Genomic DNA, 23,431 nt, shown 5'->3' with positions numbered 1-23,431 from the left:
TCTATTGTGCATAAACTGAAATTTTATTTATTTAAATCAAAATCATTTTTATTAATAAAATCTACATTTTAAAATGTTACTGACAAGTATCTGAGTGAGACTCGTGATTTAGACACATCCTTTAATGTTTCACTAGAAGAGTGGAAACGACCTGCCTTGAAGCATTTCTTTTCCTTCAATCTGTAGTGTTTGTGGATTCCCAGATACTCAGGCTTGACTCAGCAAGACTTTCTAGGAAACTGTGGGGAGCTGTCAAACAGAGCAGGGAGCTGAAGTGCCAACCCTCAGCTGTCAGTTTTGCTACCCGTGTGACTGACAGGAGAAGAAGGGAAGGCTGATCAGACCCAGTGCTCAGCAGAGGATGGATTTAATGGGAAAGGGACTCACTTCCAAAGAGCCTGAGAATAAAGATGAGTCAGGAACAGATCAGGGATGCTGGGCTTTGCAGCTGGGCCAAAACTGCACAAAAGAGACTGAGCTGTTCAGATCATAGCTAAGCCCACTGCTGACAAAAGCTTTCTGGACATTTTTAAGTGCATGAGCCCAGATTTCTTACTCATTAGTTTCAGGTTAAAATAAAAATTGAGTCTTTCCCAAGCCCATCTTTTACATTTAAAGAACAATTTGGAATAATCCCGTCTGCTGGTTGGATCAGTGGTGTCCTAGTAAATAATACTTCACTGAGACATTTGCTGAAGTGCCAGTGTCAGTTTTCTTCTTGCCCCAGCTTAACACCTTCAAAGTGAAGAGGAAGAGTCTCAGACACAAACTTGTCAAAAAACTACAATTTCAGAGGTCACAATGCTATGCTGATAGTCACAAAATGAAGTTTAAACAGGATTACATTTTGGATTCATAGACTAGAAAGAAACAGCTATATTGATACTCATTAAAAATCAAAGAAAACTTGGCCACTGAAATATTTTTGGTGGAGAGTACCTTTGTACAATTCAGGGTTTTTTCTATACCCTTGCAGATGGTTTCAGTTCTCAAAAACAAGCTTGTAATGGAAGGAAAATAAAGTCTAGCTGTTTATTTTAACTGCAGAAATTCAACTGTCTCATCCTGTATGCCATCTACATGGGAGTGTTCAATAGGCTTAGTCACTGCTAAGTGAAAAAGACCTCTGAGACTCATGGTGGGAGTTTGAGAATGCTCAAACAAAAGCTGCTATCACCACACTTACAGACAGCATCATGTACTTATTACTCCTTACATTGTAAAACTTAATATTATTAATATATATAGAGAAGGAAACTATACAAAAGTATCAGTGCAATTGTTCTGATGCTTATTTTTTTCTGTGTGTTACAAACTTGGGAGACTATTTGGTTTCTCTAAGCAAATACAGGAAAAAAGGACATTCTCCCAGGCCTTTCACAGCACTCTCTGTACTGGAACAAACAGCATATAAATGCCCCAAGCATTAGTTCAGGTACTCCACAAAACACACAGTTGAGTCCTAGGATACCTGGCTGGAGTGATTTGTTCATGCTCTCCTTTCAAGATGAAATTCATGTTGTTTAATACAATTTTTACAAATGAGATCTATGTTAAGGCACAAGTGCAGATTGTTCAGAATATTCCAATCTGGCTCTCTATGAAAAACAACAGGTGGGGGAAAAAAATCTCATACAAGAAAACACCAAGGGAAAGAATTTCAAGGAAGGCCACATGAGCAGAAATTATAGAATTCTATTGTTTTTCTCTAAGCTGCAAAGAAGACAAACTCATGCCAGGACAAAGGGGATTGGACACAGTCCTGTTCCTCAGGAGGAGGAAGACTGACAGTCAGAGACACTGATAACCAAACACTTCTTGCTGAGTTAGAAACTGCAGCCCCTGGTAAAAATCAGGGTTATTTTTGACAAGTTAATTACACATAGAATTAGCAAGGTCAAACGAATAATTACTGAGTGATGGGAACCAATTCAAGTAGAAAAAATCCTGAGTATAAGAGACCTGACAAAACTGGTGCTGACTGGTGAAGAGTCACAAAACAGAGCACAACCCCCAACAACTGCACTTCACATTGTGGGGATTCTTTTCCACAATAACGATTCATTATGTGGAAATAAAGTGTACAGCAAGCTTCTTTAAACATTTCACAGACATAACCCTGATTTTTGTTTCTTTCACAAGGTATCTGCAGATCCTATTCTCAATTAAGTGTGGCTGCTTCTTACTCAACCTTTTTTGCAGCCTGATCTTTTACTCCAGTGTCATGAGGCTACTAAAGAATGTACCTTCTCTCGAGAATTCTGCTGGAGGTATTTTTAGCATAAATATGGCTCCAATGATTCTGGTCTAAGTTTAAAAAGTAACAGACAAGTTTCTGCAGAAATAGATGAAGTGAGATGCACTAGGGATAGTGTAGTACTATAAAACTTGTTGTGGAACATTCTACAGCTCACATGGAATTGCCTGCTGAAAACCTGACTTAGAAAGCTCGAAATTTAATGCTTTAACTGAAGCAATGCAAATTTACAGCATCCTTCATGTGGCATCATGTGGACTATTCTATGTTCACCAGTGTAAGACATTGTTACAGTTTGTAAGCTTTGCTGACTAATTTCACTGCATGCAAATAAATATGTGCAGCTGAGGTATAAGAGCTCTAATCAGTGCCTTGAACAGGTTTTATAAATATGTAACTATGTACATATCAATTCTCCAGGACAGAAAGCCATACTGTCAATAACTTCTGCTGCTTTTAATTCAGTGTGCAGACATGATCTATGGGGAATGAAAGCAGATTCATATTCAGCTGGAGCTCAGCCATGCCTAATGATTATGTCCCCAGCTAATTTTTCTGTCCTTCCCAAACAAAGCCCTTCAGGCAGATTAGTGCTTTAGACCTAAATATTACACAAGTACAAGGCTTATGCTTTGTCCAAGACAATTAGCTACATTCAGGGAGAAAAAAAAAAAAGGAAAAAGTATCTTGTCCAAGGAATATCACCACCACTTGAAGCAAATAAAAGTGAAGTTTTTACATGTTACTGTGGCTCCTTTAGCTCTCATCATCATCACCTTCATCCTCCTCCATGGGCTCCCGCAGACCCTCGCTCTGACGGCTTTTCCCAGCCATTTCCAGCAAGGCCTGAGCCTGAGGATCCACATCCAGGATACTCTTCTTACCTTTTCTCTTCAAAACAAAATAAAATACAGTCAATTTAAAGGGTCAGTATCAGGCTACAGGGAAGAGACACCCTCAAAAGTCTGTAAGTGATGCGATCTGCTAGCTTGGCACAATGGAGAAGATGTATTTCCAATTTCAAATTTCACAAATACATCAAATTATTTTTACTGCTGCAGCAACATAAAATAGCCATAAACTTTTCCTAAGATGACAGTGAGATATTTCAAGTTTATTCAGGTTACAAGCCATCCAGGACATCCTGGTTAACCCCACCCCAGTCTGAAGTGCTGATGTGAGGTTTTTAAAGAGATCCAGTTACAATTCAGTATTTTCTGTAAACAGTTTGCTCTGTTTCTCCTTAGAGCTACATGTCCAGTGGAATCAGAGTACAGGAATTAGTTTGAAAAGAAGTAAAAATTAAAAAGAAATAAATTTTAAAACCCCACCAAACTGTACAGATCAGACAGTTTATAAAGAGAATAAATTGCAGGGATGAGGAGACTGGAGAGAGGGCTCCTACTCATTCCCAAAAAATAAACCAAGTGCAGAAAGACTGGCATAAATCTATTCACAGAAGTTTATGGTAAAGCAATAATAAATTTAAAGTTAGTGATAAAGAAAGCTTTTGGGTCTCTTCTTGAACTACAGATTAGACTTTACTTGAGAGTTTCCAGCGCTTTTAGAAACTCTGGGTTTTACTAAGCCCCTCCAAGGAGGTTCCTTCCAGAGTCCATTCCTCAATATCAAAAAGGCCTTTTGAAACTCAAAGTACTGCTATTCTGACTCTATCACCTCATGGCTCCTGATATTCTTTCTTGTTGGCAACCTCAATAACTCCACTTCAGTTCTGCTATTTGGTACTACAAAACACAATGCACCACAGGGCCAGGTAAAGAACACGTTATTCACTAGAGTGGAGAGAGTGTTGAAACACAACTGCAACTGTGAGCTTTGCATTCACATCTGTTCCAACCAGAACACATTTTCTCAGGTTCAATTCACAATTTCACCTACCCCTGCACTCTCAGGGGCATCTCCCACTGCCCAAACTTCCATGGCATCCAGTGTAAAATCCTCTTTGGCTGACAGCTGGGGGCTGTTGTAGGTGGTGCAGCGAGGTTTGGCTTTGCTGTGGCCCTTCCCATAGTCACTGTCTATCCAGAGCCCAAAGTAGCCATGCTGTCCACCCATACCCTGTGGAGAACACCAGCACATTAAACACATCCTGCACAGGGAAAAGAGACTGGCAAAGTCAGGAAACCTGAGAGTAAGCTGCTGTGGTCAGTATTTATGGCACACTTCTGTGGGTAGGTGATAAAAGGGGACACCCACATCTACTCTTCCTGAATACAACTGAAAATGTACCTGAGTGATACTGCCCTGCCTCTGTGCTTCACAGAATACAAATATCTATGACTTGTGCCAGAAATTAATCTCCTGGCTTTTGTTTATTGACTATTAACAGTTCCATTTCAAACAGTGCTCGGGTTTGCTGCCTCCTTTCCATCAGGAAAGTATCTACAGAAACCAATAATGTAATTTGATGTTGTTCAGTTTTTCTAGGGCAAATTAATTCCAGCCTGCTCCAATTCCCAAAGTTATGGGCACATAATGCTCCAAAACTGTAAACTATTTCCAGGACAGGTGGTGTGCTGTAGCTCTGTAGAAACTCCTCTGCATCTGGAGAGCTCATTTGTGAACTTGAGTAGGAGTAGCTCCTGCCACTGTCATCACACAGCAGCAGCAGCTACTTGCAATGTCTGCACTCTCATCCTGCTGGGCTTTCTCCTCCATAATTCTAAAAGCAGTTGCTGTGGCAGGGAGAGCAGCCAGTGGAAGAATCCTCAGTTACACAGATTGCTGTTTTGTGCTGCTACAGGCATGCAAATTTCCTCAGAGAATAACAAGTGAAATAAATCTGCTCTCAGAATGAAAAAAAACCACAAAACACTTCCAAACACCAGCCACAAATCCAATTTCCAAATCATCGTTTCTGAATACTTACAAGTCCATTTGGCATAGTCTGTTGGCCATGGTTTAAATACATGTAGTGGTCATTGTACCCTGTGTATGTGTATACAGCCAGAGTGGGGAAAACAGAAAACAAAAAGCATCTGTTGTCACCTGCAAACAGAGAAGCACCTCAGGTCAGACAAGAGGTCAAGCAATAACTTGCCTACATATAAATTAGAAAAAATAATTTAAGCTGAATAATTCAAAGACAGCAGCTGCCATCTCAGAAAGCCAGTAGATCCCCCATCAAGATTTAGATCTATTTTTTGTTCTCAGTGAACTCTGTGCAGCCACAAAAATCAATGCAATTACAGGCTGTGATCAAGGGCAGAGTCAGAGGCACCACTAGGACATTATGTCACTATGTCACCTACCCCAGACTCATTATATCACCTAAAACTGGCCAACTCACAGATGTGTACAAACTGGAGTCAATGCAGACATCCCTAGTTCTGACTACACTGATAGATAAATCAGTTTAGAGTTGATGATTTAGAGTAATTTTCACCATGCCCAGTTCAGGATTCAGAGGCACCTGTGGTGTGCTTGCCCTGGAGGCTTTGTATGTTTCTCTATTAGGAAAAAATAATACAAGGAAAGGGATGTGTAATCAGTGTAAAATAATACACCAACTGTCTGAAGTGAATTTTCAAATACTCATTTAGGACATGAACTGAGTTTCTAATGTAGCCAGAGTGAGGATTCCCAGCAACACCAAATACCCATAGCCCATGGTTTTTTTTTTCACAAATCCATCACAAACATTCTTTTCAAAGAGTTCTCCAAAAACCCTTTCTTCTCCCTCAAAGTTTTAGGGGAATAAGAAGTTCAGCTTGCCCAAAGAATCCTCTGGCTGCTGGATTTTACAAGGGGAACAAAGACAGTGCATAAATGGAAAGAGGAGGCTCAGGTGTTCCTGATGGAGGACTGCCATCCTGTGGTCAAATTATTCAGACACTAATTCATCATCTGCGCTCCACTTCATTCATTTTCATTTGATTTTCAACCTAAGCAGCTACAGGGCTTGGTAGATTTCCCTGAAAATTTCTTCTGTGGTCAGTAAGTCCTGCAATTTTAAAAGCCTTATCAAATAACAAACTATAAATATTAATCAGCAACACGCCTGACTGCCATTCTAACTCTGCATGTGTTTTATATTCTTTGAAAATTAGTGTTATTTTTGCCACAGAGAAATTCATTTGGAAGTGTAAGAAACACTTTGTGTCATTAAAGGGACAGTATCCATTAAGGGGACAGTATTCTTGTGCCTGTACAAAAACCAGGGAATTTATCAGAGATACTAAAGAAAGCAAAATGAGTTTTACCTTGAAACTGTGGCTTCACCTCCCAGGAGTGAGATGCAAACCCACCAAAGAGGAAACCATCCAAGTCCCTTATGATCACTATGCAAGGACCTTTGTTCACTATATGGGCACACAGCTGTGAGAAGCTTTCCCCATGGAGCCTGGAGGAAAATAAAAGCTGCCACTTGTGCTGCATCTCTGCAGGCAGGTGGGAGTTGATGTAGATGATGGCTGGGATGTCAAAGAGACTGACAACTCCTCTTCCTTTGATGCCTTTGCAATGAGGAACCAGGTTGAGGATGTCATTGGTTTGGTCTGGGAGGGAATGCAGGACGTGGAGGCCTTGCCTGATGACAACACTGAGGAAAACTGAGATCTGGGGAACTCGGTACACCCAATCCTCAATGACACTTTGGTCAAAATTTGCCTCCAGCTGCTGAGAACCCACAGGTTTTGTCCCATCTGAAGAATAAGACACACAGGGAGAGGAGTAAGTCTCCCTGTCTGGAAAATAATCAGGCGATTTTTTAGTGTAAACATAATAGTCCATTATTGTAATGGACAGAAAACCACATATGAAAGGAGCCAGGAACAGTAAAGTGTCAACTACATTAGACAAATGCAACCATAGAACTGAGAAACCTCTACCAGTGACATTCTTTGGTTGGGCTGTCATGATTTAGAAATACAGACTCAGAGCTACAACTCATGAAGGGTTCTTTACAAGACAGCAAAATATGTCATTACAACAGTGCAAAGACAGACCAATGCTTTATAAAAGGACATAGCCAAAAATACATGATAAATTTTATTTAAATAATTATTACTTAGATGTCCATTCCTATAATTTTCAAGTCAGGTATTTGTAAAATAGATATGTTCCATGACAAACTAGGACTTCAGATCAAATCTCAGCTGAACTTAGGGGAGAAAGATGGTAAGGTTAAACAAATAAAATTCCAATGTCATTTTCTAAGCACTAGGTTTGAAATTTTGGTCTCACCCTTAAAATTCAGAGATGTGACCTAAAGAGAGAAATTCTCATGAGATCACTGATTACACAAGCTCTGGGATAAGCTGAATCAGGGCTGCTTACCTGGAAGCTTCAATTCCGAGAGCAGCTCAGAGGCCAAAGCTTTGACTCCACTTGAAGAATCCCTCGTATTCTCCAAACTCCAACCTTTCAGCTCCTTCCTGTAGCTCAGTACATGGACTACAGATGTGATCAGATCCTCTGTGAACTTAAAAGATTAAAACATCACCATTTTGGTATTTCTTAAGTGAAATTTCCAAGAGCTTCAAAGGACTGTCTGAAGATAAATTCAAGCAGTAGTGATGCTGTAATCCCAAAGGCAGAATCATCTCTTGCCATGACAAGTCAGGCACTACAGAAATGCTATTTCAGTGTCACAGGCCTTGAAAAGGATCCTTTTTCAAGACATTTCATACATGTTACTTCACAAAGCACCTCCATAAAATAGGGAATGAAAAAGGGAGGGGAAGGTCAAGTTTTGCAGTGTAGGAGCTGCTAGTGAATTACTGTTCTGTGAGATCTCAAAAGCTACATAGTTGATCCTGCAACTAAAGCTCTAGAAAGCATTTTGCTCAGTTCCCAGAAGCACCAGCCACACCACAGCCCTTGCTGGCTCTTAACCACAGCCCTGCTCTCTTACTGTCCCCCCAACACACATTTAACTCTTGTTTACCTCTTGGATTTGTTTGCCCTTCAGAGGCCCTCCCGTCTTGGCGATCATTCTCATTATTATGCTAATCTTCTCATCTGCATTCCCTTTTAAGAGGTTTGACATAAAAATTACAAACTGCTCCTTAGCAATCTGTTCACTGAGCCCGGCTGATTTGCCAGGCAGGTCAATGCTTTTCATTCCATTGTACAACCGAGCAGTCATTGCCTCTGGCAGGGGCTCCCGGGTGTGTGCCTGCAGTGACAGAAACAGCAAAGAGCACCTTTTACAAAGGAAGAATAACTGATGTGTTCCAGTTAATCTATGCTGACATACAGTATGTAGTATCAGCAATAAAATTTTGTCAAAGAACTGCTTTGCCAAGAGAAAAACTAAAAATCTCTATAGTGATTTTTGTAGAGAATTAGGTTGATACTGTTTTCTAGAAACACCACAGGCTTCAGAAAAATCAACATTAAAGTCTTAATAGGATATTAGCAAAGGGTTTCTAGGTGATAACTCTGGTGCAAAGGTTTACAGCTCTGCCAGCAAAACATTCAAAATTGTGTTTTAATTCTGCTTTCGACAGTGCAGCTCACTTAAAAGCAAAGTGGAGTGTTTTCCATATCTCAGTGTTGGCATCAAGGCAGTGTTTAACCCCAGATACACATGTAGAAACAGACCTGGAAAATTTCCCCCTGCATGGCAACTAATTGAAGCACAGTTCATCTGATTTTTAAAAAGCATCCCTGGTGTTAAGAGAGTCAAAATCAGCACTTATTCATCAGGATTGCATGCTTGGGCCTTTGAATTGAAATCTAGCTGGAATATATCATCACTCATCACAGCTCTGTGGGAAAGATCTGACTCTGGATTCAACTTTCAGAGTGTTCAAGTTAATTACACAGCTTAAAAATAAATCATCTCGAGTACATGCATAGAGGAGGAGGAGGTGATTACCCAGTGCCCTCACTGTGCACAGAGGTGTGCTGAAGACCTGGCTTGACTCTTCCACACGGGCTGTACCTCAGTGGGGACTGTGCTGAAATCAGCGGAGCCCCACCTGCCTAAAAGCCCAACTGCAGCTCCACTGAGGGGAGCTGCTATTGCTGATCCCTGGCTCCACTCAGGGGAGCTGCTATTGCTGATTGCTGGCTCAATACCACTCTTGGGAAGCCTGGGCTGCTCCTATTTGCTGTGAATGGCTGTTGCTGGGCATGAGAGATCCAACACCCTGAGCTCTGTGCAGCTGGCACTGACGTCCGTGCTACAACTCCCATTGATTCCAGCAGCAGCAGAAATAGCAGCCACAGCTTTTCACATCAGAGTGCTCCACAGAGAGGGAGGGATGCTCACAGGGGGTACAGCTGTCTTTGAGAGGCTTTCTAAAAATCCTGCATGAGCCTCAAGTGGGAGAGGCAGCAGGGAACACAACTAAAACATTAAACTCAAGGGTTTTTTACTTCACGCTGCTGATTTACCTACCTACTCCCTACCTAATCCCACCACTCCACTGAGCTGTTTCATTTTGCTTCTAGCTATTCCAAAGAGTGGACCTGGGGTGCAAAAAAAAAGAGGTGTGTAAAAAAGGAATCCTTAATAATCATCTAACTCACACCTCTGAGAGCTCAGAACCCCTGTTTTAAAAAGGCTTCATGAAATTATCAAGAGATTCCTGCTCCACCTGCTTCCCCAGCTATGCAGGGCAGTCTGTCCTGGCCCTTGGCTTGGGGCCTCACCAGTGGTACCAGATTGTTTTGGATCAAATCTGTCACATCTCAGCCCAGGCATGAGCATTGTCACCTACAAGGCAGAAATGCCACTGCCATTCTCCCTGCACCTACAGGAAGTCTTCCAAAAGATTTTAATTTAAGCTGGCAAACAAAAAAGCAGGAAGGGAAAAGGCAAATGTTCATCAAAGATCACACTGATCTGGGGCAAAGCTACAAAGAGAACTTCTGCCAGGTCCCAAACAATTAACAGGCACCAAGGACGTTGGATGAACTAGTTTGGAAATGATGTTGCTGCTGAAAAACCAGGCAGCAGAAACATCATTTCCAAACTTGGTGCTCCAAGAATTGATGACAGCTCACAGCCAGCCAGGCTGCAGGAAGGCTGAAGCTGGTCTGTATGCACAGGCATTGCTGAACACCTCAAAATAACCTGCTGCCTTCAATGAGTTTTAATTTGACTCCATTATCTGTGTAATATATATCAAACTGCACTTCACCACCACACTCATTTGGCCACTTAGTTCCTGACTAGCTGAAGTTATTAAGGATCCCAATGACTCATTTTTCTCTCTTCTTGATTAGAAAATGAATGCAAAGTTAATCAGAAGCATAATGCATGTTAATTAGCTAAACCAGGGAGCCACAGCTTAATCAAGTCAAATTGAATTCTCTCCTTTTAGTACAAGTGAAGAGATTAGAGACAGTGATATGTCAAGGGAGACAGGCATAACCAAATAAAAATTGACTTTGTGACAGCTTCTCAAGACAATCTGTAAATGATCCCACACTACAGACTCCATAGGTAAAAATATTCCTCCCATTTTTCAGGTCTCTGTGAAAATATTTCCATACACCCTAACTTACTTCAGAATCAGGAAAGCTGAAAATGGACTCAAAAGTGCAATTTAAGAGATAAATGCAAACCTGAAAGTCACTACTCTGGTTAAACTGCAAGAAAAAGTTAAATATCCATCCTGCCCCAAAATATAAAAAAATTAAATTGAGATGAGCAATCCTTAAAAAATACCCTATCTTTATAGGTTATTTCTGGAATTCTGTTCAATGCACTACATCCCAGATATATGATGAGTAACAGACTGCCTTGCCTGTAGTGCTGCCAGAGTCACAGTTTTCTTTGCAGCTTTGGCATTTTTTGCTCCAGCTGCGCCACTGGATCCTGATAAGGTGTCGAATAGTCCATCAATGTCAGACTGCTCCTCAGGAAGAAATCTGGAAAGGTGATTCTGATAGGCATTGCTTTCAGCATTACCCATCTTTTCAACCTGAAGCAAAGAGAAAAAAAAATCAAAAGAAACATTAAACACAGAAAGGTATCACAAGGGCCATGAAAGACACATCAAACAGATTGACATACCAGTGCAAGCTTTAGAAGAAGAGCAAATTAGCAGCCTTACAGGAAATTATTAAAGCTACTGTTTAGTCTCTGTATTCACCGAGGCTTAATGAACCTGGAGAACATCTGTGAACAGTAACTGTGCTTTAAAAGCTGACAGTCTGACAGCTCTTGGCTAAAACCACCCTGACCACCAATGCTAGCCTCAGTCAAGTCTCTATCAAATGGAAAAACCAATATGATCTAACAGTAAAATTAGTTTACACAAAGTGACCGTGAGTTTGACAGCTGGATTACATCCCTAACATGAGGGGAAAAGTCTGATAATGGATTAGTTATGACTGATTATGCTGCATCTTTCTGGTGCATTAATGGACTGAACCTAAGTTTGCCAATATGATGTGGTACTAAAACATCATCACTGCAAAGTCTCTGAAAATCACATAAGAGTGGGCTTTTTCATGGACACACTATAAAAATAATTTGAAACAAAGGAACAAAAACATTTAGGAACACAACTCAAGACCCATTAAAAACACACAGATTCATACAAAACAAATAAATCAATCACTGGGAGTTGGTACCCACAGAATTAAAGCTGGTGGTGGGGGGTTGGTTTGGGGGTTTCTTTGTTTGTTTTATACTTTTAGTGGTACAGCTATTTCTCTCAATGTCCCAGGAGCCACCTGCATTACAGACTGATTTTCAGTGTTGTCTGGGCCACGTGCTCTGCCCTTCTCCTCGGAGCAGCACAGCACAGACCTAACAGCGCCTGAAACCCCAAATTCCACCGTGACCACAGTGACGGCCGCCACTGCCAACAGCCTTCCCACCTGCCTGGGGAAGCCTGGGGTGACAATATGAAAAATATCAGATACGGAACAAAAACATCATTTTGCAGGGGTTTTTTCTTCAAATTCCATGTCCTTCCTGACAACTCTCTTTTGTACACGAACCCATCACGCAGCCCTTCAGCCACCTCCGAAGGACACACTGTAGAGCCCAAGGCAGTACTTCTGTCGTTAACTTTGTTTACCGTAGACAAAAGGCCGGGTTGTGGCTGCTTCACCTTCAGCCCTAAAGCCTTGTTTGCCTGAGGAAGATGCCGACCGTGCAGTAAACACCGAGGGGTGAATAGAAACCACCGTAACCTAAAAAACAGACCGAGGACACGTTGTTAATTTAAGCAGCAAACCGCTGGAGAAGGGGGGTCCTTGAAGGGTTTATTCCCGGTGTGCCCAGCTCAGCTCAGCCCTGTCCATCCCTCCGCAGCCGAGGGCAACAGCTCCCCGCCCCATCCCGGTGATGAGGATGGGGATGGGGCTGAGGCTGAGGCTGAGGCTGGGACTGAGGCGAGCCTCCGCCCGCCTCTCGCTTACCGGCAGGGCGGGCCGGCCCCGATGGGCCCCGGGCTGTGACACCGGCCCGAGCCCGGCCCTCGGTAGTCGCCGATGGGCCCCGGGCTGTGACACCGGCCCGAGCCCGGCCCTCGATAGCCCCCGATGGCCCCCGCGCTGTGACACCGGCACAGGCCCGGCCGGCGCCATCCGGCACCTCCGCCCGCACGGCCGGGGCGGAGCGCGGGGCCGGCCCTCGGCCACGAGGAGGAGCGGGCGGAGCGAGGTACGCAGGGAAGGGATGGAGGAAGGCAGGGAAGGGGTGGAGGAAGGCAGGGAAAGCGAGGAGCGGCGGTGTTGTCCCCGCGATCCGGAGGGGACAGGCGGGCGGTGCCGCAGCCCGCAGTGGAGGCGGTGGGGAGGCAGCCTGAGGGCTCCGCACACAGCGAGAGCGCGGCCACCCCGCCTCCATCAGGGGCTCCTCAGCCTTGAGGGGACCCTTCTCTCGAAGGGAACGCTTTTCCCTGAGGAAACCCTCATTTTTGAGCGGAGTTTTCCCTCCTTTTTTTTGAGGCAACCCTCCACCCTGAGAAAAGTCTCCATTTTGAAGGGACTGTCCACCCTGAGGGGACCCTTTTCCCTGGAGAGACTCTCCTTTAGGAAACTGTCCTCCCTGAGGAGACCCTGCTTTTCCAGGAACCCTTTTCCCTGAGGAGACCCTTTTGTTCCTGAGGCATCCCTTTTCCCTGAGGAGACCCTGCTTTTCCAGGAAAACCTTTTCCCTGAGGAGACCCTGCTTTCCAGGAACCCTCCTCCCTGAGGAGACCCTTTTTCCTGAGGCATCCCTTTTCCCTCAGCCTCCCTGGCCCCAAAAAGGGTTTCAAAATAAGCAAAAATTCAGACCTGTAGCTAGGACACAGCAACCACCCTTCGCAGCTCCTGTCAGGGCTCAGGTGCCAGGTGCCCTGTGCTGAAGCTCATCCCAAAAAATATCCTGGGAAGGTCCCAGAAAGGTCGGTTTGTGAAGGTGTTGCTGTCCCTGATCTGTGCTGGAAACAGCCACGGCCTTTGGGCAGGGAGAAGCTGGGTGTGCCTGTGTGTAGTAAATACACACACGCCGGTCACTTTCAGGGTGAAATTCAGGCTCTGGTCAGTTTCAATGGCAGTGGGGAGTGGAGGGAAAGCACAATAATTTCTCAATGAATGGGTTCAGTTTCTGTCTCCTGACTGGCAAAATCAGGCTGGTCTGAACTAAGAGGTAAAAAGGCTGTATATGGGCTAAGGGACAAATGCAAGGTGACAAAGACTGGCCATGCTTTCAGTCAGACATGTGAAGACTTGGGAGAAAAATTATAATCTCAATGGTTGCAAAACTCTGGTCCCACAACTCACGTTTTTGTTTTTTTTTTTTTTTTAGGTGGCAACTTTTCACCCCATTTGCATTATTCTCCTTGTTCTTTCAGCTACAGGCTTTGGTTACTGCAGCACACCGGGGCCTTCATATTCATAGCAGTGACACATTTTTGTCCATGCTTTGTCTGACTGGTTGATTTTCTTGCAGCCTGAGCTCAGTGTGAAGCCTCCTTCTCCTTTGAGATGGGCAAATTCACACAAATCTGATAGTGTGAGTGTTTCTGCAACGAGGTACCATGGAACAGGTTAGCAGCTTTGGCATTTAACTTTTAATTATAGTCTGATCAGTGTGTTTCCAACAGAAAGCAGAAATGTACAAAAGAAGAGAATTTAGGGGGAAAAAAATAGTTTCCCAGAGCAGTTATTAATGTCCCATCCCTGGAAGTTTTCAAGACCAGATTGGATGGCGCTTGTAGCACCCTGAGCTAGTGAAAGGTGTCCTTGCCCATGGCAGGGGTTGGTATGAGATGAGCTTTAAGGTCCTTTCCAACACAACCCAACCTGTCATTCTGTCTGCACTAACCATGACAGAGCTCCCACTCTTTTGCTCTTTTTCAAGAATGAGTAAAAATCTTCATAAAGTTAAACCACACTTTTTTTTTTTAATTGTGGGGTGGTTTTTATAACCTTCACATGTGCAAAATTTCATAAAAACCCATAGAATAATCTTCCTGTTGCCAGCTCAGAAACAGATTGACCAGAATTCCAGGGTGGATGCTGTTTCAGATTCTCTCTGATCACCACCAGAGGCATAGGAGTTACCCAGCTCCTTCAGCAGGGTCAGGACATAGCAAGTAGAAATTAAGGAATTAATGGCATGTTCATATGATGTGAATATAACCTGGGCTAGTGGAAGGTGTCCCTGCCTGTAGCAGGGTCGAGATGACCATTTTAACTCAAAACAGCTCAAAACATTCCAGGATTCAATGACATTCCTCTGGAAACTGCTGGAGATGTCTTTGCCCACACGATGGCATCGCATGTTTAGGAAGTTCCCCACACTGCGGGCTTCAGCACCGCTCCAAGCGGGTTTGGATTCCTCCGTTTACACACTGTGTGTTAGAGGTAAAACCTCTGTAATAAATTAGTTCATCCCTTTCCTATTAACTCCACGTATGACTGTGAGGACAAAACTCGGTTCTTGGTGGAAATTGCTCCCTGAGCTTGTATGAGCAGGTCCTGGGAAAAGTCTACTGTGTGTTTGGTTTCCAACCGTGTTAATGAACTTCCAGCTGATGCCCAAGGAGAAAAGAGAAACATGCAGAATGAAAAAAAAAAAAAAAAAAAAAAAAAAAAAAAAAAAAAAAAAAAAAAAAAAAAAAAAAAAAGAAGTTTTTTCATTCAAGTTTACTTTTCTTCTTTGATTTATTTTTAAAGGTTATTGTTTCTGTGGATGTATTGCTTCACATGCAAGACTTTAGATTCTATTCTTACTGACCTTGCAGTGAGACTGACAATCAGCCAGCTAATTCTGATTGACCAGTATCATCTTCACAAAGAAATGATGGTTTCAAGACCCTTTTTCTCCAGCTACTGAGCTCAAAATCAGTCAAAAGCTACTGAAAGGTACCTGGCCTGGCTTACCTCCAGTTTATCCTCTTGTTCAAGCCTTGGCCGTTTGTGACAGAGCTGACTGTGAGCTGTGGGTTTGTTTGCCCTGCCATCAATCTATCCCGAGCTTCCTGCTGCTCCTGGATGGAGTTTTGTCACTTGCCTGTGACATTAGGCTGTAAACTGCAGGGTCACCAGCTCTTAAAGCCCCAAGACTCTCACACTAAATCGCACAGATTATGCTCCTGCTGCGGGGGAATTTCCAGGTCAGAGGCTAACCGCCTTTTCAACGCCTGTTCTTTGCACCGAGAGTGTAAAAAGTCAAGCTGGAAACCTGGTGCATAAAGGGCAGCAATTCGCAGCTCTCCTTAAATGAGTCGTCACTTCCTCATGTGTATTTTCAGCTACTCAGCAGAGCTGGTGAAGTGTCTCGAGTGCTTTGTTTCTGCCAGTCAGAAAGAGAGAATACACTAAGATGCCTTTTAAGGACATTCAAGAATACACTGGTGTATAAAAAAGAGGAAAAACACACAAGAAGGTTCTTTAAGCAATTGTGGCTAATTTTGTGAACTGGTGTTAGACGTGTGTTTAATTGCAGAGTGAAAAAATCAAAACCACTAAGCCCCAAACTATTTATTTAAAAGGCTATATACTTTTGACTTTAATAAAATGAATAGGTTTGGTTTTATTAGCTTGCCAAGACCACAGAAAATTTAGATGATCTTAGTTCCAGGTAATCCTCATTTCAGTTCAGGTCTCTCAGTTCAGGTAAGTCTCCTTCAGTTAAAATAATTATTTCATGATAACAAAATAGAATATAAATGATGAGCTAAGCAGCTGTGTGTTTATATCAAGCACATCTGTTGTACCTCAGTTATCTTTTAGTTTCTTCAAAATTATTTTTTCTCCTCTCTTGAGTTGGATCAGAGAAATTTTGCAGCTCATTAGTCTTGTATCCATATGCTAAAGTTGTTACTCTCTGGTGTCAGTGACTCAGAATCGTTCTGATTCACCTTTGATATGATTCATACCTCGCACTGAGTTCTCACTGAAGGCCAGCTGAGAAAGGGACCCTGCTGTGCCAAAGACTGTGCAGACAGAGACAGGATTTCTGCTCCAGAGCTTATAATTAGCTGCACTCACACATGCAATGAGCAGAACTCCAGCCCTCTCAGCCACAGGCATCTGAGAACTCCAAAAATGGTGATATCACACCGGAGGCACTTTTCAGCAGGCTGTTTTGGGGGTATGCTCACCTCCTGGGAAAGAGAGATTGGGACTATAGGTCAAAATAAGCCATTCAGTTTGAAGCCTCTTGCAGGCTGGAGTGTAGATAAGCGCTGCTGTAAGTCACGTGAAGGAAACACGGCTGATGCTTTTCACTTCCCAGTTATTACTCAGCATTTCAGTTACATTATGTTGCAGAACTCTGCCCTTTGCAAAAGAGGTCACACTTGAGTTAAAAGAGTTAAATTATAAAAGACCCTTTCCATGTTTCAGGGTCTAGTGAACACAGAAGTCATTTCACTTCTTTTAATGCCACTAGGCTCAGTGTTTCCTGTTTTGATGGACACATGAAGTTTCACAAGCCATCTGCAGTCACAGTGAAATCCTGCAATAATGGTATTTGATGAAACCAGTTGTAGGCTCAGCCCACTGATCATCTGTAGGGTGACCTCAGCACAAAATCCCTTTGACTTTAAAAGGTATAGCCCGAACCTATCCCTGATGCCCTTTTATATCCGTGTTGTTCAGCTCTGCCTGTAACTGGCTGCTGTAGGAGCTGTAACTTCACAGCTTCACACCTGATTTGCTTTCGTGTTTTTGTGGGATTGCCATATAAGGGTAAAAGAAAGTCTGATTCTCACCGAAACTGAGTCCTTAGGTAGTCACAAAGGAAGTTTGGGTTTTGCAAGTCTTTGTACTTCCCTTTACAAACCCCTCTGCCTGCTGGCAACCAACTCTTCTATAAAAGGAGAAAGGGTGCAGTGAACAGATGAATCTGATTATTTGGGTTGGAACTAGGTGGTGGTTAAGGTCACCTCCAAACCGTTCTCTGATTCTGTGGTTATGGGTAGAGGTTAGAACATGCAGTATTTTAGAAAATGTACTTACAGGTGGGATAACATAAATATAAACCAAAACAAATTTAACAAGGCAAACAGTCCTTAACAAGAGAACCTTTTCCACCAAATATGCAACTTCTGATGCTGAGAAACCCTACACAGCCCCTTTTGTTTATTTTCTGCTTAGCCCAGGCCTAGTTTGAATTAAATTCCAGGTTACTTACTGCATTACTCAACTCTTTTGTTTTATTTGCAAAGGTTTGTAATCTGTGTTTAGTGAAAACTGTAGAGAAGTACAGCAAGGCTGTAACTGAGTAAAGGAGTCAAATGGTAGAATTCTGAATATCAACAGTCTTTGGGTTTGCTTCTTTTTTTTTTGTTTGGTTGGTTTAATTTTGTTGTTTGTTTGTTTGTGGGGTTTTTGGGTTTTTTTGTGTTTGTTTTTTTTTTTTTTTTTTTCATTTACAGGCTGCTTTCTATGAAGGAGTTTTAGAATTTGTTGAGGGTATTTTCTCCAATGAGGAAGTCTTCTGTAGAAAATATATAACTTTAGCTGTTTCCATATATAGTACTGCAGGATGGAAAGCAGAGGATGCAGATGGAAACAGAAGGTCTCATTTCCTCATTTCCTCAGAACACAGCTTAATTCCATCTATTTCAATTGTAATGTGGGCAGCACTACACAAGGTAACACTGTGGCCCAGACTTTTTGTTCTGTTTGTGAGCGTGGATCACCTCACAGGGTGTTATCACGGTTGTGTCCTTGGGGTCAGACTGTTTGGTCTGCCGACCCCAAACCCTGGAAGTGCCATCGCCATCAGAAACAATGAGGTGCAAACACAGTGAAAAACATCAAACAATTTTAGAGCACTGAGTGTAGCAAACAAAAACGTGTTTGAGTATGAGATGGGAAAGTTCTGGTAACATTCCTGAACTCATTTTCACTCTTGTTCACCTCTTTAATGCATGCAGACTCTTTCTCCAAACAGTGGGAGAAAACCCCTTGAAACATCCCAGATTTGTGAGGGAAGGCTTTTTCAGCAGGGCAGCTGTGTTTCTTGGCAGTGTGCAATATTGACACCCACCATGTAACAAGAAACCAGTGTTTTGTCCTCTGTTGTATGGAAAACCCTTAAGTTTTGAAAATAAGTGAGGAAACGTGATTGTGGCTTGTGATGTCAAGAGCCATTGAGTAAACAAGTACATTTCTTGCAGTTTCAGGGGTTTGTACAAGTGGCATTGCCCTGCTTTGTTACGTGCAGCTCCTTTTCCCACGCAGCTTCTTCCTTTCCACCTGGGCTGGATTTGATTTATTCATTCTTTCTTTGTTCTTGTTGTTTGTGCAGCACAGTTTATTTTCCACCGTAACTCATCTTTTTGACTGCTTCCCATATTTCTGTCCAGGTGTGGAGTGTGTCTCTCAGAGTCCAAAGCCTTTGGTTACCTTTCACAGAGTGACCCAGAGCCCACGATGGGATGGTTATTGCCCAAAACACACACAGTGCAGGTTGTGGGAGCGCCCAGTTGTTGCTGACTGCTCAGTGCTGAGATCTCTGCTCCAAGAGTATCCAGGAAAAGGTGAGACACCAAATCAAAGTGTGGGAGAGGAAGCTGTTCCTGCCTCATGCCTTTCCCAGGGGTGTATGTGTGTGTATATATATATATATATATATAGTATATAGTATGCAGTCATGTCCTTGTACATCGCAGCATTGCCAAATTACTCCAGTTAGTTCCAGGTTGGTTTTTTTTCAAAACTCTGGGCTATAAAAGCCTGGTTCTAGAGCAGCTTCTTGTGTGATCCAGCAGCTTCTGTGTGATCCAGCTGCACTGCCTGATGGAGCCATGACCTGTGGGAGGAAGTTAAGGCAATAAACTGCTTCCATCTCAGTGTTTATTCCATGTGTGGGTACTCCAGTACCTTCATAAAACACGTGTGGCAGATGTGTCCCCCACAGATGCTCTCCAGAGCAGAGCAGCAGCTTTCTGTGTTTTCTGTTTTCAAGTTGTACTTTATCACAAGAGAGTCAAACCTTCATTATCAACAAGCAGTCTTAAAACTCTTCTCTCCAGTACAAAGAGCTGTTAAAGGTCAGTCTGGCTCTTTACAGCTTGGGCCTGATTAGGCAGTGCAAACAAGCAAGAGGATAACCTGTGTTTTTGTACTGAGGAAGGTACCAGTGAGATCAAGATAATAGCAGTGAGCTGGGACAGCTTTGAAGGGCTGCCTGTAAATCGCCTGCTGCTAGAGGTGACTCAGAGCCTGTGTCCCCAGACAGGGCTCAAGTTGCAGTTTAAAGCAGCGATTTCCAGCACTAAACTGAAAATATGTCACAGGAGATCACAGTCCAAGCCAAGCTCTGCCTTTAGATAGGGCTCTGTGCTGGCAGCTGATGTGGGGGAGATTCAAGGTGGGAAAAGAAGGTGAAGTGGTGAAATGCTTTGTGTGAATGGTTAGGATTGAAAAATGAAAAAAACCTCTTTTTTTTGGCCCAAGGTCTGTCCTTGCCTTGCTCTATGGCTTCAGGCAGGTTTGTTGTTCACTTGTACATCTCTCCACACAAATATTGCAAGAGTACATGGTGTAATGGCCCTGATTTTATTGCAGTGCTGTAGCAAAATGCTTTCTAATAACACAGGGAGGAAAAGTAACAGCTTTGTTTCTACAAGCACCCCTGGAGCCACCCTTTATTCCCATCCTGCAGGAAGAATCTCCCTCCCTTAGGTACCTCCTCTCGTAAGCAATGCCAAGCTGTGGAGCTGCACAGAATAAAACTGGTTCCAGTGCATCAAAAACCCCCTCACACTCAAAAGCAGCCACAAATCTGGCAGAGTGTGAGGCCACCACGAAAAGTGGGTGTCACACGATACCTTCTGCCACTCAGGAAGAGCAGGCTGTTTCTATGGCTACTACTGCCTTTCTCTCAAATGCATGAACCACTGGTGCTGATGAGATCATGTTGTATTACAGAAAAAAATATTTACTCACATACTGCTTTACACTGCAGCATTTGTTGAGCTAGTAAATATCTGACTTCCCATGATAAAGACATTTTCCACTTAACGTGTTTTTATAAAAGGGTAGGATTTTCCTCGTCTCTGATTTATAAATGCATCCATTTTGGCCTCGTAAATCCTTGTTCTGGTTTCCATGACAACAGGTCTGATTTTTGAGACTATTTCTTCCCCTTACTTCATCTCGGGTGGGGAAGACTTGATGTCCCCTTCCAGTAGCAATGGAATGGGCAAACAAAATGGTTGTCTTGGAGGAAAATCTGCAGACTTGAAGCCAGAAACTTCAGCCAGCTTTTTGAAACACAAGTGAGAAATGCACGAGAAGAATGGCACTGTTACCTAGCATAGGTTTGAGTCAGATTTTTTTGTACATGAAAAGTCAAGTGCATGTGTAATTCCAGGAAATTTTAGTCATATACCACCGAGTCATGTACTTAACAAACTGCTCTGGTATCCCTGAATAGCTCTGTGTTGGCACACAGCAAAATAACCAGACAAAGAGGATCCAGCCAGTCTGTTCATATTGTCACTTTACAGATTAATTAGTACCGAATGCACTTTATTATTTGAAATACACTCTCACCAGCTCTATTTTTTCCCTCAAGACATCCTGTTTTCAGTACTGAACTGCTAGGACTGTCTGTCTCACAGATCATTCATGGCTAAGGCATATTCCTTCAATGTGGAACAGTGCATTGGAGACCATGGGTAGTAAAGGCACCATAAATAATCCACAGCTACTCTGCAAGGAGCTTTCCAGTGGATTTTGTACTTTTAATATTTTCAGGAAAAATGAAGATAGACAGCTGCTGGTACTCCATGGCTGAAGTGGTTTAGTAATTGCTCTTCTAAAATGATAGAAAGGCCTTTTTTGCAAACTCCTCAGAAAATCCCTGGAGAGGTCTTGGTTCCTTTTCCCTGCAGAGAAGCAAAATGTACCTGCATCCTTTTGAGCTATAAGGACCTTCAAATGTGCTGTCCACTCAGCTTTCAGATGAAACTTCTCTCTTTTACTTCCTGCAGAGTTTTCTTAATTTATGTGGGTAAAAGGCATTAATACCACAGTGTTTAAGGTATCATTGTATTATGGCATTATAATCTCATTTTAGCTGGCAGCAGCTTGATAAGTCATCTACCTATTCCTTAAACAAGTAAGGGATTGCTCCCAGGGTCTAATCCAAGTGCTGGAGATTCCAGCCCATCTTGGAAGCAGAAATCCAGGAGTAGGTCAGGTATTCTCCATTAAGACAGAAGGCAGGAGTATTTCATTCAGGATGTTTTACCCACTCCACTGTAACCTGTCTGTAATTTACATTAGAGGCTACTTGTGACTCCACTGTCCCCACCTGTGCAGTCCCTGACACATCTCAGGGTAAAGTGAGATTATTGCTGAAAGCCAAGAGCAGTTAGGAGTGAACCAATACCAGGCACAACACAAAAGTGATTCAGTGATTGCCTTAAATAACCACGCACAGGTTTTGCCTTCTGTCATGACTAAAACATGCTGCCCATGCCGAGTCCCTTGGGGACAATGAAGTCACAGCAGCCCCATTTCAGCTGTGCAGCCAACTAGAGACAATATAAGCACCCTCCTTTTCTGTGCCCCACCATGACATGCAAGGGATTAAAATGTGAGTCATCTGCTGAAAAAATACTGATCCTGAGGCAGTAGGATGGCTCTTAAGAAAGGTTTTGCATTCTGTGAATATTAATTATGAGTGGTGAAGAAAGCAGACATGACTGAAAACAATGAAATCTATGCAATTCCATCTGCACTTTTAATTTTTCAGATATCAATGTTTCCATCTAAATTGCTCTCGCATTTACAATGCTTCAGTGGTTTTATAACCCATTGAAAATTAATATTTACCTTTCTAGGTTTTTTCATTTCTTGTGGTACAACTTCATGTGATATTGCCTCCACAAAAGCATTGTGTTGAAAGCTTAAATTTTGTTTGTAGTGCTGTCTGAATGGTCCTGCAAATAATTAATTGATTCCTGCTTTTCATATAGCCCAGAGCAAGTTTAGAGGAAATAAATGTAACATGAGTTAGTCATCCTTAAATAATCTCAAAGCAGGGAGCCCTACATTAACAGCAGGCTGATAATAAGCTGTGCAGTGCTATCTCCAGTGAAGATTTGCTCGTGACTTCAAATAAATTGATGAGCTGTCATTTATTTGTTTGTTTGCTTTTCTCAGCGGGTGAATTTACAATCTCCTTGCTGAAGTATCAATTACTCTTGTAGAATTGAATACTGCTGTTTTAGGATTATGCATGTAGAGGCTAAGGTGATTTGAAACACGATGCAAATTAATAAGATACCAGCTCTGTTAAGACACCTGTGATAGGTTTGGTTTTTTTTGTACTAGAGATAAATATTATGTTACAGGAACAGCAAAGAATGGGATTAAAAAGAATCAGCAGACCTGATCTAACCATTTAATTTTTTATTTTTTGCAGGCTTCTGCTGCCGACCATCTGCAGCTGCTGTCGGTCAGGCATTGATCTGACCTCTGAGGGACAAAAATCCATTCTGTTCCCTGCCTGGTCTTCAAGGCTTTTAATCCTGGCATTTAAACTGGATTTTATTCAATTTTATTTAAATCCACTGTATCAACACTTAATGAACAGAAGCCCTCCCACTCTGCTCTGTGGCATCCCATTGTATACCAGCTTTTTATTCTTGTGTGTGTGCTATACATATTCATGTCCCTTAATCTTTCATGCTAATGTACATTTCCCTTTCCTATTCTTTTTCTCTTCTTATCATTAAATACCTGGATGATACTTAAATGTCAGAAAAGCCCTGAGAAATGCCA

General features: G+C 42.5%; 1 protein-coding gene and 1 long non-coding RNA gene across 4 annotated transcripts in view; one reads left to right on the top strand and one right to left on the bottom strand.

The window, feature by feature from the left end:
• Window positions 1-12,805, bottom strand: part of MEAK7 (MTOR associated protein, eak-7 homolog) — a 14,351-nt gene extending 1,546 nt beyond the window's left edge. The window contains exons 1-10 of one of the 3 annotated variants that reach the window (XM_041458842.1): window positions 12,608-12,805; window positions 12,265-12,379; window positions 10,981-11,157; window positions 8,166-8,396; window positions 7,556-7,700; window positions 6,481-6,921; window positions 5,148-5,266; window positions 4,157-4,336; window positions 2,997-3,148; window positions 3-735 (exon numbers count right to left, since the gene is read on the bottom strand). In XM_041458842.1, the coding sequence (XP_041314776.1) occupies window positions 3,014-3,148; window positions 4,157-4,336; window positions 5,148-5,266; window positions 6,481-6,921; window positions 7,556-7,700; window positions 8,166-8,396; window positions 10,981-11,148 (1,419 nt within the window). In that variant the 5' untranslated portion in view covers window positions 11,149-11,157; window positions 12,265-12,379; window positions 12,608-12,805 and the 3' untranslated portion in view covers window positions 3-735; window positions 2,997-3,013. Of the gene's footprint in view, window positions 1-2; window positions 3,149-4,156; window positions 4,337-5,147; window positions 5,267-6,480; window positions 6,922-7,555; window positions 7,701-8,165; window positions 8,397-10,980; window positions 11,158-12,264; window positions 12,380-12,607 lie in introns of those variants that run through there. The other 2 variants (XM_041458843.1, XM_041458841.1) reach the window with 2 other exon arrangements.
• Window positions 12,749-23,431, top strand: LOC121348876. Its single transcript, XR_005954428.1, has 3 exons — window positions 12,749-12,851; window positions 19,000-19,173; window positions 23,073-23,431. It is a non-coding gene; the product is annotated as an uncharacterized LOC121348876 (long non-coding RNA).

This window comes from Pyrgilauda ruficollis, unplaced genomic scaffold, assembly GCF_017590135.1.
Source record: "Pyrgilauda ruficollis isolate IOZ18807 unplaced genomic scaffold, ASM1759013v1 scaffold13, whole genome shotgun sequence".
Taxonomy (NCBI): domain Eukaryota; kingdom Metazoa; phylum Chordata; class Aves; order Passeriformes; family Passeridae; genus Pyrgilauda; species Pyrgilauda ruficollis.
This window is presented reverse-complemented; position numbering and strand designations above follow the sequence as displayed.